Source organism: Gobius niger (genome assembly GCF_951799975.1).
Source record: "Gobius niger genome assembly, chromosome: 8".
NCBI classification, from domain to species: domain Eukaryota; kingdom Metazoa; phylum Chordata; class Actinopteri; order Gobiiformes; family Gobiidae; genus Gobius; species Gobius niger.
In genome coordinates, this window is record NC_136859.1 from 33,190,471 (window position 1) to 33,204,181 (window position 13,711).

Sequence of the window (13,711 nt, forward strand, 5' to 3'; positions counted from 1 at the left end):
TGCGTACCAAAAACACAAAAACACTCATTGTAAATGTTTTGAGAAGGTGTTGGACTGTACGGGGTGTTCTGCCCTGTCCTACAGGCGTCGTGAAGGGAGATGAATTCAAGATCTTCCCGGAGGAGCCGCCCAACACCACCAACGTGGAGGAGGTTCTGGAGAGGATCATCAGCAACGACAGCAGCCTGACGGAAGTCAACCTCAACAACATCAAGGTGCAGCAACGAAAAAGTCAAAAAAGAGAGCCTTGAACAATAATGAGCAGTTTAATCAAGCAAGACACGGCCGGTGAAAGCATCGATTTTTCACACAGTGGTCAATGTGGAGATTTTTTGCTAGATTTCTTCTTTAAAGGTGCTTTATGAAACTTGTTATTGAAAAAAAAGTCTATTTGTGCGTTTTTGAGCTTTTAGTGAGCCAGCAGCTGCATGAGTGGTCAGCATGGTGCCTTTACTTTCCAACACTATGGCTCCAGGGTCGATTGTTTAGAAGGTTTTCACTGCTGACGGACCCTCTCACCAGAAAAACCTACAAAACAATCGATCCTGGAGCGCTTTAGAGCCCACCGGAAATAATGGTGCCATGCTAACCACTCATGCAGCCATTAGACGCGTAGCTTGCTTTTAGGCAAGGCAGGCAGCTTATTGGGGCCTCCAGAGGGCCAATATATTTGACAGAAACAGCAAATAAAGTCACTACACAGCAGCAGTGACAAGGTGCAATGACAATTGTCCGTCACATATTCCTTGAAATGGCCCCATGAGCCAAACTCGCCGAAAAAAATGGCGAGAAGTTATACTTCTGGCAGCAGAAACGGACAAAAGGAGAAAAAGAAGGAAGGCGAGCAAGACACCAGTGAGTGTAATAAGTAGTAATAAGTAATAAGTGACTGTAGTTGTATGTCTGTCTCTGAAGTGCCTTCTTTGAGCTGCCTTGATAGTTTGCCGGGCAAATATCTCCAACAAGCTAGCGTTTTAGGGTAAAATAAATGCCATTTAAAATAGTACATTATTCTTTATAAAATGAGTATCCAAAATGGTCAAGCAAACGAGATAATAAGATAGACCTTTGCTAAATTATTGATTCCAATTTATTTTCCATTTGTGAAGTTAAGCAGGCCTAGTGCATGATATTAAGAAGCAAGGGCAACCGACCCCCCTAATCATACGCCATCGGCAGCCATTGGGTCACAAAAAGTTAAACTACACGCAAATATCAAGGGTGTTTTTACATAAAAAGTTCCATAATACACCTTTAACCTTTATGACGTTTTGTCCGTGTGCGAGTTGGCCATTTCCAGGAAGTAACTACAACATTGCGGCACACCAGCCTTTTCCCCAAGCGTATTCATTCACAAATATTGACATGTTTTGTATCCACGTGTACTGCGAAAGGCGACCGAGGTGACTGTAGTCCGAATATGGTCATTTCTTTTTAGCCACAGATTATAGATTTTTACAGTCACACTGCGGTAGGAGCAGATTTTTCCAAGCTTAAGTTTCTTTTTTTCTGGAAAATGTCCAGAAATGTATTGGTCATTTTCTGCCCCTTTGCAACCCTAATCATGAGGCTTATTCAGAGCAGCCTGTCCACTTCTCAGGAGAAATCACATCTGGTAAACGACTGACTGCTTGTGTAAATACAAGTTTTTATAGTTTTTGTCTTCCTACAGGACATTCCCATCCCAACACTTAAAGAGATCTTTGAGGCAATGAAGGAAAACTCTTGTGTTGAGTCTTTGAGCATCGCCGCCACCCGCAGCAATGACCCCGTGGCCTATGTAAGCGCAAGACAACCCGTACAACTATAGGTTTGTAATTATGAGTGGTGAAGCGCTTGGTACAAAAGTATCTCTCCTGCTCAGGCATGTGCCGAGATGCTGCAGGAGAACACAAGCCTCCAGAGTCTTAATATCGAGTCCAACTTCATCACCAGCGACGGCATGAAGGCCATTGTCAAAGCCATGACCAGCAACGCCACTCTGGTGGAGCTCAAGATCGACAACCAGGTGGGACCGACATCCGCTGTATGAGCTAAGTGCTCCCTGCTGTGTTTACGATCACGTACGTTTGTGTCACAGAGGCAGAGGCTCGGAGACTCGGTGGAGATGGAGATCGCCTCCATGTTGGAGAATAACTCCAGCATCCTGAAGTTTGGATATCACTTTAACCAGCAGGGTCCTCGTGCCAGGGCAGCCATGGCCATCACACGCAACAACGACATGAGTAAGAGCTGGAGTCATTCCTTTGCATTATTCCATACCGTCATATCAGAGCCATATCAGAGCCATAGTAGAGCCATAGTAGAGCCATAGCAGAGCCATAGTAGAGCCAAAGTAGAGCCAGGGAGTACTTAGTTACATTTACTGTTACTTGTTCCTCTGGGAGTAAATCTTTAAGTGACAAAACCTTCATATCGACACATAAAATAGATGACGTTTGTATTTCATGAACTTTATTCTTCAGAATGATTCCTTTTGATATACTTTTGTGGTACAGTCCCGATCCAAAGTTTTAGAAATTTTTTGGGGGAAAAATGGTAAAAATTCTCATTTTGCATGGTTGGATCTTAACAAGGTTTGAAGCAGAACTTCAATATGCAACAAGAAGAAATGGGAGTGAGATAAAACAACAAATGAACTGAAATAGTCTGTTTTGCAGCTGATAGAAAGTTTAAGACCACATACCTTTAAAGCTACTCTAAGCGATCCCGTTTTGCCGGTCTGGCAACGTTGCATTCCCATCAAGTGCCGCTAGATGCGCCACCATGTGCACCACACTCACAAACAGCAGAAGGAGACCGGCGCCGCACCCCCCCCCCACACACACATGCCTCACACACACATGCCTCACCCCCACATGCCCCCCCGCACCATGTAAGCACAATCATGTGAGCAAGAGATCGCAAATGTTTGAAGCAGAAGACGCGGCAACAGTTAGCGGCTAATAATTTAGCATAATGATAGACGTTTACAAAAAGATGGTGAATTGACAGCATCTGACCGACCTGCTCTGATGCAGCTGAAGTCCTCATGAAATGTCCGTTTTATTAATCCAATATCTACAGGAGCTGTCAGGTGTTTTTCCTCCTTATGATTACAAAGCAAAGCAGCACCAGAGGATGAGGCGTTCAAGGGTTGAGAGGAAAAAAAAAAATCTGCTGTAAACTTAGTTCAAATGGAAATTTTATGTTCTAAATGCCAAAGAGATTTTCATGAAAGTGGCAGTGTAGCAAATAAATGTAAGTCTCAAATGTTGACTTTGCTACAAACTATCTTATTGATGCTGATAAATGTGTGTTTCTCACAAGATTAATGAGATTTCCGTATCTCATTGAATGCAATGGTCTATGGTGTGGAGGGGAGTGAGGGGCGTGGGTGATGGGGGAAAGCCAGGTGAGGGGAGGGAGGGGGGGGGTGGTGGAGCAGTAGAGGGTTCACTACTCCACCTACTGATGAAAACAATTAAAAAGGATAACTTAAGGCAGCTTTTAAAGGCCAAATCTGTGCAAAAATGTGGATTCAGTGTCATTTTCTGTCAGGTTTTCACACTGTCATGACGTCCTGATGGTAAAGGGAAAAAAAGTTTTCGTTTCGATCGTGTTTGATCTCACAGCGTGCCACCACTGCTGAGGAACACAGTCATTTAGAATTTCTGAAAAGATCCTAAGTGTAATGGAACAAAAAAGTCAAGTGGAAGACCAACAAAATGTCCCCAGCACTGAGCCGGAGGATCCGATTGGCTGGAGGATCCTCGACCCAAACGAAGCCGTTACTGGAGCCGACTGCAGCCCAGTAACCATCAGAGGCATCACCGACTGAAGGGCCTCAAAAACAAAACACATCTTCAAAGGCCTGGTCTTTTTGAGCCACAGAACGGTTTGTTTGGACTTTGGAGAGAGACCAAACATTGGACATTGAAAGGTGGAAGAAAGTTTTATTCTCTGATGAGAAGAAAAATGTGACCTTGATGGTCCTGATGGTTTCCAACGTTACTGACATCACAAGCAGATCCACCTGAGATGCTTCCTACGCCACAGTGATCTGGGGCTTTTGCCTTCAGTGGAACAATGGAGCTTCAGGTGGTGCAGGGCAAAGGTCACTTAATCCACATTTTGTCAAGATCCAACCATGCAAAGTGGAAATTTTTGTCATTTTTCAACTGGTCTTAAACTTACACTACTTGTTACTATATTTTGTCAATATTAGGATTTTGACTACTACTACTCTACCCACATCTCTGTGACACTTCAGCTGTACCCAATTTTTTTGTATGTGTTTTTGCTCCTTATAGTATAATGTATTTACAATCATTTATGAAAACAGAAATAGACAGAGAAGAGAGAGGTTGCCCCAAGTGCATGACTAGAAATTAATCAAAGTGTGATGGCTCTCTGACTTCATACAGATCAGAGGGAAAAAGGAGCTCTGAAATCACTGATTTCACTGAGTCGCTGGATCTTTTACCTTTATGTCACAGGGTTTATACCGATACATACAATGAATTTGAGAACTGAATGCATTTTACAGCCCAAACAGTATATTTTTAATGTCATAAATGAACAAATGAAAAATGAGAGTTTGTAAGAATGCTAAATGAGGAGAGACAGAGAGATTTAAAAAGTAAACAATGAAGTCCCCCAGGCCGGTTAATAGGAAAAGCTCGTCTCATTGGTCAAAGTGATGACACCGGGCATTCTGATTAGCTGCTGAGATCAGCAAGGGGAAAAAATATACTTATTACAGTGCGTCAAATTGCAGGCCAATACGGTAAATTATACACAATCTATTACATTTGTAAAACATTTAAACTTACAGACTGTCGCTTTAATGTAATTCAAATCTAAGAGTAAAGGGGAATTTCAATATTCAAAAGCAAAGTGGAGAACGGCAACTTTTGCTGCTGAATGTGACCATATTTTTTGTTATAGCAAACTTATGCTGTAAAAAATAGTAATAATGTCATTATTTTCCAAGAAATATACATTTAATGCAAGTTGAAATCCAATTTGATTGTTATAATGACATTTAAGGCCTTGATTTTGGCCCGCTTCATTAAACCATGTCTGAACCCTCTCCCCTCTCCTCCTCAGTTCGCCAGCAGAGGTTGCGATGAGAGTGCCGACTGCAGCCTATCCCCTTTTGGAGCCAAACCGTGCCATCCGCCCCTGTCCTGGCGCCATGGCCTCGCTCTGCAGGGCCCGGGCCGGGGCCCAGACCTCCATCATGTTGTCCCATTTCATTTCATGTTCTGTAGAAGCCATTCTCCATAAAGACGTGTGTGTCGGCCAAACGTGAGCTGTCGTCTTTGTGCTCTAGTCTGTGTTCTGTCCATCTCATCCCGATCAGAACGCCCTCGTCCATGACAAATGTACAGCGTGGTGCTATGTGTGGGAAAGAGACATTCTGTAAATAATTGAATAAACACGATATATTCTGCTATGATTGTACATGTTTGGACAGTTTAATCGGAGTATTTGTTATTGCTTTTGTGGACATTAGTGGGGTTTATCCTTTGAACAGTTTGCTGAAAAAGCTAATCATGACTTAACACCGTCCTAATGGGTTTAAAAGCTGCTCTAAGTCCAGTCTTTAACTAACCTGGCTAACACCAGGCTGCTGTGTGCGCTCGAATTATTTCGAACTGCACAACAGCCTGGGGACCATGGCCGACATCTCCGGTGGATTTGGGAACCAATCACAGAGCGAGGAGGGACGGCAAGACGATGACGCGCTATTCGATATATGGAAGCTTGTAGTTTATTTACGGATAATAAAAAAAAAGTTTATTTACGGATCCAACGTGACAGCAGCAGACACGATGGTATTTTTTGATCAAGCTTTAGACCTTGTTCTAAATAGTTTATATTCAAAAGTTTACAGCGGGTACGTCATACGTCATCTCATACGATGATACGATTGGCCATGGCTACGTGCAGACGCAAGAGACTTTTTTTTTTTTTTTTTCGTATCGCCCAATAAACGGCTATGGACGCTCGTAAACCACACCTCTCCTACGGGAAAATGAATTGGTGGTCCCCAGACTAAATATCACTTGTGATTTTAGTCTGGTGTTAGCCAGGCTAGTCTTTAACATGGAATTCAAAACAATTGCACTGATCCATTGCTAGTGCAGACGGCACAGGATAGTGGCTCGTCTCATAGAAATATGAATTAGAAATAGTAAAACATACTGAAACAAAATACGGTCATATATTAGTCATTACAAATTAACAAACTCGAGTTACAAGCGCATTTCAATGGTTTGTATTAATGTACTGTATGAACAGAAAAAATGCCAAACTTCCCCAAATAAAATGCCGCACCAAATCAAGTTGGACACTGGTGTATAAGATCTGTGGTTGCGTGTAGTATTTGCAGTTTATATTTTGCCAAAAGTATTTCAAAAGTAACTCAGCTACATTTTTAAAGCAGCAATAATGCCGTGTGTGCACTGTACGATTCTGGCCGTCTGTCACAAACAATCGCTCGTCGTGGGGAATATCTTGGGTCGTAGCTCTAAATCGCAGGTCTTACGTCGTACAGTGAGACAGAGACAAAGATTTAAAATAGAACCGTTATAGAGTGAGCCATCCTCTCGCTGCAACGATGATCTCTGTCAAGCGTCCCATCAACACACAGAGCACACACCGGGGCAAAGTCATAAGAAACAGAGGCCAGAGCGGGTCTGACTTTTATTTTTACAGGACTTTCCCTGCACTTTTCCACGATAATAAACCCACTAGCATGCAGCACTTTTCTCAGCCATAGACTATAAAAAATAATAGACAACTCCGCCTCACTCCTCCTCATTTACCACAATGACCACAGACTCCTCCTCCCCAGCCCTGACGAAGCATATTCCTAAAAAGGGCGTAAGGGCGGGATCTTCACTGTACACTGCGTTCCAAATTATTATGCAAATGACATTTTTCTAAGATTTTCTAAATTGTCAACTCAAATGAGAGTCAGCATAATTTTCAAGTCTTTACCTGGTAGAGGATCATTTAAATGTGGTGGAAAAAATTTCCTAGTGATAACAGTATTTTTTTCAAAAATAAATATAGTAAAAACCTCAAAATCCACTGTTCCAAGTTATTATGCAACTCATCGTTTCAATGCATTTTAAAGCTCGTAATTAACTGAAAATGGTCATTTGTTGTATTTGTAGCATTAGGAGGTCATACTTACTGAAATCAAAAGCTATTTCAATCAAAAAAATATTAACAGGTCAAGTTATATTTTAACATAGGAGCCTTTGTGTGATAGCAGCTTTAAAATTCTTAAATCCCTTAAAATTGTAAGTTTTTGGACAGTTTCTGCTTGGATTTCTTTGCAGGATGTTAGAATAGCCTCCCAGAGCTGCCGTTTGGATGAAAACTGCCTCCCACCCTCATAGAAGTTTTTTTTGTTGAGGCTCCAAAGGTTCTCAATAGGGTTGAAGTCAGGGGAGGAGGGGGTCCACATCATGAGTTTATCTCCTTTTATGCCCATAGCAGCCAGTGATGCAGAATTATTCTATGCAGTAGGACATGGTGCGTTGTCATGCATGAAAAGGATTTTGTTAGGGAAAGCACGGCTCTTCTTTTTGTAGCATAGAAGACAGTGGTCAGTCAGAAACTCCACATATTTTTCAAAGGTCATTTTCACACCTTCAGGGAGCCTAAAAGGGCCTAATGGGGCCGACCAGCTCTTTCCCCATGACTCTGGCCCAAAACATGACTCCGCCACCTCTTTACTGACGTCCCAGCCTTGTTGGGACATTGTGGTCATTCACCAACCATTCACTACTCCATTGAGTTAACCATCCAGGGTTACACGGCCTCATCAGTGAACAAGACTGTTTGAAAATGAGTCTTCATGTATTTCTGAGCCACTGCAGCCGTTTCTGTTCATCAGTATTCAATTAACCATTTAGGGGAGGCCCGGATAGAAGGTTTATGCACAACTGCAGCCTCTGGAGGGTCCTACACCTTGATGTTCGGGAGACTCCAGAGGCACCAGCAGCTTCAAATACCTGTATGCTGCTTTGTAGCATCTGTTCTCTTAATCTGATGTGTTTGTCTAGCAGAAACCGTCCATATTGTGCCTTTATCGGCACAAAACGGAGTGTGCTCTGAATCATCCACAAATCTCTTATCTGTATGATGATTAAGCTTAATCTTTCATGAAATATCGAAGGTTTTCATACCTAGACCAAGGCATTCAACTATTTCACGCTTTTCATCAGCAGAAAGTCCCTTTTTCTTTACCATATTGCTTGAAAATGATGATCTGCATAATAAAGTGGAACACCCTTTTTCAGTAGTTTTTCCCTTAACTGGGCTTAACCTGAAAACTAATAATCCCAGGTCTCTGAGATTAATGTCAGTGATTCATAGAGCCCCAAGACACGATACCATCCATGAGTTTCATTAGGCCCGAGCCGGACGCAGTCCTGGCAAGGGACTATTGTTTTTGGGTGGTTTCTTATTATTATTATTATTATTTTTTTTTTTCTCCGGAAAGGATCGCGTTTTTGACCCGCTAAACGTGGGTGAAAGCTCCCCAAAATTGGCGGAGGCAATGGGGCAGCGAAAAAATTTATGATATTGGACGAATGGGACACGCCCACAACAAAATGGCTCCACAGCGCCCTCTGGAAGCGGACCCCAATTCAAAAAAATAGGGGCGTTTTTGGGCTTATGCCCAAGTCCTTGGCCACAGTGAGAGGGGACATCAGGACAAGCCCAAAACTCACTTGGAGCGCCACGCCCACTCGCACAGGGAGGCGGCCATCTTGGCTTCAAACCCGGACATCGTCTAAACTCATTTTACGTTTTAACGAACTAGTCCCTGGTTTTTCGTCGGATTTAGCTCACATTTGGCACAGTGCGTCTAGACATATTGAAATTCAATATTTGCCCAGCGTTTCTCAAAAAAGTTTCACCGTCTCCTCGTAACGACGCGGCAAAAACCGCGTAGATTTCGCGTTGTTTCCAAGAAAGCTCACGCTCACAGGCATAAGCCCACAGAGCTCATATTCATATCACTAATGCGCCACCTGAAACCGAACAGAATGAAGCCATTAATGTGTAGCCTGCTCCCAGTATAGCGCCCCCTAGCCATACCTTGAAAACTGCACTTTTGAATCTTTTTAATACAATGATGCCAGTATGTTCTAGACACTTTTGCAAAGCAAAAAATACATTATAGTCATGTCATATTTTCTAAGATGTGGGCGTGACTTTGACTTTTATGTGGGAGTCTATCTGGACCTGCCTTGTGTGTCAACAAACTAGTCCCTGGTTTTTCAGCAGAATAAGCCCATACCTGTTTAAACAGACTCTCCTGACACGGGGCTACAAAAAATACCGACTTTTTTTTCACTCAGACCCCCCCGTTTCGAATGGCGCCCCCCCCAAAAACACGTTTTGTCATGTAAATTTGACACCACCTCGCAGGCACGCGCTCTATCCAGTCTGGATCATACTTGGCTGACAGAAGGCCACTTACGGTCTGATTCCATAGAGATCAATTACTTCACGGTGCACATCACTATAGCGCCCCCTGCCTATACCTTGAAACATTTATTTTCTCCGATTTCCACGAAACTTTCCAGATGTGTTCTACTCATCATAACAAACAAAAAAATATATTACACCATGCCTCTATCTTGCTCCGTTCTCTTAATATTTAGGCCCGAGCCGGACGCAGTCCTGGCAAGGGACTATTGTTTTTGGGTGGTTTCTTATTATTATTATTATTATTATTTTTTTTCTCCGGAAAGGATCGCGTTTTTGACCCGCTAAACGTGGGTGAAAGCTCCCCAAAATTGGCGGAGGCAATGGGGCAGCGAAAAAATTTATGATATTGGACGAATGGGACACGCCCACAACAAAATGGCTCCACAGCGCCCTCTGGAAGCGGACCCCAATTCAAAAAAATAGGGGCGTTTTTGGGCTTATGCCCAAGTCCTTGGCCACAGTGAGAGGGGACATCAGGACAAGCCCAAAACTCACTTGGAGCGCCACGCCCACTCGCACAGGGAGGCGGCCATCTTGGCTTCAAAGTGGCTTGTAAGTGGCTTGTAAGTGGCCCGCCCATCCTCCGTCAAAATAGCCAGAGGTCTTAGCCTGGCTGCATACTGGCCTCTGTCAGAGGCCTCTGTGTCCTGAAAATCGCCAATTTTCCAAATTTCTCCCTTTCTTCACAAAAGCCACACTTTTGGACTCGTATGTACTTATACTACCCCTCTGTCACAGACAGAAGCTTTAATTTGGACGTTTTGCCTCCAAATTCACGTTTTTTTAAACTGTACAGTCACAGGAACTTCAGTTTGTCTGTTTCCTGTCCGTCTGTGTGCGTGTTCCTCGTACTACATGGGTCTCACCAAATCATTGCTTCAATATCGAGGGTGCTGCAGGGCTGAAACCCCTTCTCAACAATTATTTGGGCAGCCAGGAATTTACCCTAATTAAATAATGATAGAATATATTATTTTCTAAACTGTAAATCCGTTTCCTGCAAACACACAAGTGCGGGGTCTTTCCTGACATTAATTTCACATCCGCTATGCCATTCACTCAGCCTTAGCTCCATTGGTAGAGAGCTGGATTAATGTACAGGAGGTTGCTGGATCAAATCCCAACCTTGACTCTTTTCTATTTCCTTTTTCTATTGGACTGACCACCTTCCAGGAAGAACATGAATCACCACCTATGGTTCCACACTCAATAAAAAAGGGGAAATGACCCCTCTCCTCAAGTGTGTTGCTGGGACCAAATTTCGGCCTGGGAATTTAATTAAGACAAGCTGTCATCAGGCCCATGTTTCAAGTGAAGGAGGTTGCGAGTCCAAACACAGCCTTGACACTTTCCTATTGCTTTCACCTTTTACATTGTCACAGCCTAAAACACATGAGTCCGGGGCATTTCACCAGATTTGCTGTGCCTGTGTAGTGTCATAGCTTGAGTGTTGGGATTTTAACCATAAGAGTGCTGGATCAATTCTGACCTTGTTAGGCCCGAGCGGCCTGCCGTCGCAAGGGCCTATTGTAATCGCAATCACAGCGCAGTGCGCGCAGCGCACTGAACCTAAGTGCGCGGAGCGCACAAAAACAGCGCGAAGCGCTGTCCCCATGTCAACCGTAAACTCACTGTGTAAAACAGTGAAGCCCACACCGGAGGTGTGGGCCCTTTATACTTATTATTGCATTAAAATGAATGGGGGTATATAGTGTGAATGGGGGTATATAGTGGATGACGAGCGCGAAGCGCTCGTCATCCACCCAGGAACCACACGGGTGCGTGCGGATCGCTTAGAGCTTTCCAAAAATGTATAATATGATATCGTCGCGAAAGCGACGATATTGTTTTTCTCGGAAATATTATTATTCTTTCTTTCTTTCTTTCTTCTTTCTTCTTCTGCTCTTTGAGCAGGAATTTGACCCCCTGAACATTGTCGAAAACTCACCAAACTTTGCCCAAAATTCAGATCCGGCGAAAAATTAATTAAAATGTGTGTTTCATTTTGGGGAAAAAAAAAATGGCGCGACAGCGCCACCTACAAAAGTCAAAATACATTACGCCAATGGGGGAGGGGCCGAAGTAAACTTTGTCGTAGAGCGACGAGATTCGGTACAGATATTCGTCATGTGACGACAAAAAAAAAATATTATTTTGGCCACGCCCCCTGACAAACCGGAAGTCCGCCATTTTGACATGAAGTCCGGAGAATGCTGAGTCAGCGTTTTCGCTGACGTCGCATTTTAACAAACTCCTCCTAGGGCGTTTCACCAAATGAGCTCAAAATCGCTCCAGCTCATCTCGAGATGTGGGGCATCAAAAGTTATCCAAATTTTTTGTCTATGTTTTACGGTTTGTTTGCGGCGAAGCCGCAATCTTTCCGAAGTATTTTGCAATTCATCAAAAACTAAAAATCGCTCCCATTCGCACAAACAAACTCTGATTAAAAATCGGAAATATACATTTTATTGACCTTTCACCCCTGGACACAACAAATGTGTAAAAGTAACATTGGGTGCGATAGCGCCCCCTCCAGGTGCAGAAGAAAAAATGCATTATGGGAAAAAAATTAGTTTCTCGGAAATGGATGAAATTCGGTACAAAAATAGTTGATGGCGTCCCGATCCAAAAAGCCAATGAGACCCATACCGTATTTTGTACGGTGTTGCCATGGTGACGCCCGGGGCCCCCCATGTAATTCTAATGGGGCTGACACATGAATCTCACATAAAGCAACATTACAGCGCGTTAGCGCCCTCTGTCAGGAGCTTTTGGACAGTGGTCATGGAAGTACGGCCCGTTAGGGCCGCCTGATGCTAATTGTGAAATTTAAAACATTATGGGCGTGCTAGCGCCCTCTGCAGGGTGGAGCCATTATTCACATGGAGAGGCTAAAAATGTAGTTTTGATGTTTACTGACAAAGATTAATGGCACATCGGGGCAATAAAATGCAGTGTGGCCACGCTGCCACCCTTGGTACGGTTACATAGACGCGGCAATAGAGGCGCTAAAGGAGGCACGGCCCGCGAGGGCCGTTCGATGCCGCTTGCGGCTTTAATTTCTTTTTCTTTCTGTATTCTTTTTCTTCACTGCGCCTATAGTCCCACCCTCATGAAAAACGCTTTCTAAATATAAGCCACGAAAGAGACAGAAATGAGGGGATAGGAAAACAATTGAGGCAACACTGCCCGATAATTTACAGCAAAGTAGCCCAGATCAGGCCATAATAACCAAGGAGCTATAGCTCAGGGATAGTGTGCTTGTCTTTGGTGTAGGAGGTTGCCAGTTCAAATATGGCTGTGACACTTCTCTAATGCTTTTCTTTTCTTGCCGGCATTTCATTAGGATTTCTGATACAGTGAAGTCTGTCAGTGATTTCAACAGTTTTTACAGTTTCTGCAACAAAATAGGGATTTTTGCAACTACAACACAATTATGCAACTACATAGAGATTTTCACAATAGCACTATAATGCAACTTAATAGGGACTTTCGCATAACACGTAACTTAATTCACCTTATTCCGGCTGTTCGCGTGGGCGCCGCCATTAACTGTGCCCGCCCCTTTTCTCCTCTGTGTTAACATGGGGCTGGAGAAGTCCACATAAATTCAGTCTCTACACGAAAACAAAGCCGTTTTCAGGCCGCGCAGAGAAACGCTGCAGTGTTTATTTGTCGGTGCAAATGAACATCGGACATTTTACACAAATCAATCGACTACACATCAGATTTGAGCTGAGAATATTTTCCCTCGTTCTCCGTTAAAATGAACGGGCAGAAGTGGGCGGGGCAGAATAAGGTGAATAGGGACCTTCGCATATAATGCACTGTCATGCAACTTAAAGGGACTTTCGCATAAAATGAACTGTAATGCAACTTAAAGGGACTTTGCATAAAATGAACTGTAATGCAACTTAAAGGGACTTTCGCATAAAATGCACTGTAATGCAACTTAAAGGGACTTTCGCATAAAATGCACTGTAATGCAACTTAAGGGACTTTCGCATATAATGTACTGTAATGCAACTTAGAGGGACTTTCGCATATAATGTACTGTAATGCAACTTAGAGGGACTTTCGCATAAAATACACTGTAATGCAACTTAAAGGGACTTTCGCATATAATGCTCTGTAATGCAACTTAAAGGGACTTTCGCATATAATGCTCTGTAATGCAACTTAAAGGGACTTTCGCATATAATGAACT

At 43.2% G+C, this 13,711-nt stretch overlaps 1 protein-coding gene across 1 annotated transcript in view; it reads left to right on the plus strand.

The window, feature by feature from the left end:
* tmod4 (tropomodulin 4 (muscle)) overlaps positions 1 to 5,489 on the plus strand; it is a 37,174-nt gene extending 31,685 nt beyond the window's left edge. The window contains exons 6-10 of the mRNA XM_079561954.1: positions 85 to 215; positions 1,673 to 1,780; positions 1,865 to 2,008; positions 2,081 to 2,225; positions 5,092 to 5,489. Coding sequence (XP_079418080.1) covers positions 85 to 215; positions 1,673 to 1,780; positions 1,865 to 2,008; positions 2,081 to 2,225; positions 5,092 to 5,114 — 551 coding nt within the window. The 3' untranslated portion in view covers positions 5,115 to 5,489. The remainder of the gene's footprint in view (positions 1 to 84; positions 216 to 1,672; positions 1,781 to 1,864; positions 2,009 to 2,080; positions 2,226 to 5,091) is intronic.
* Positions 5,490 to 13,711: the final 8,222 nt, after the last annotated feature.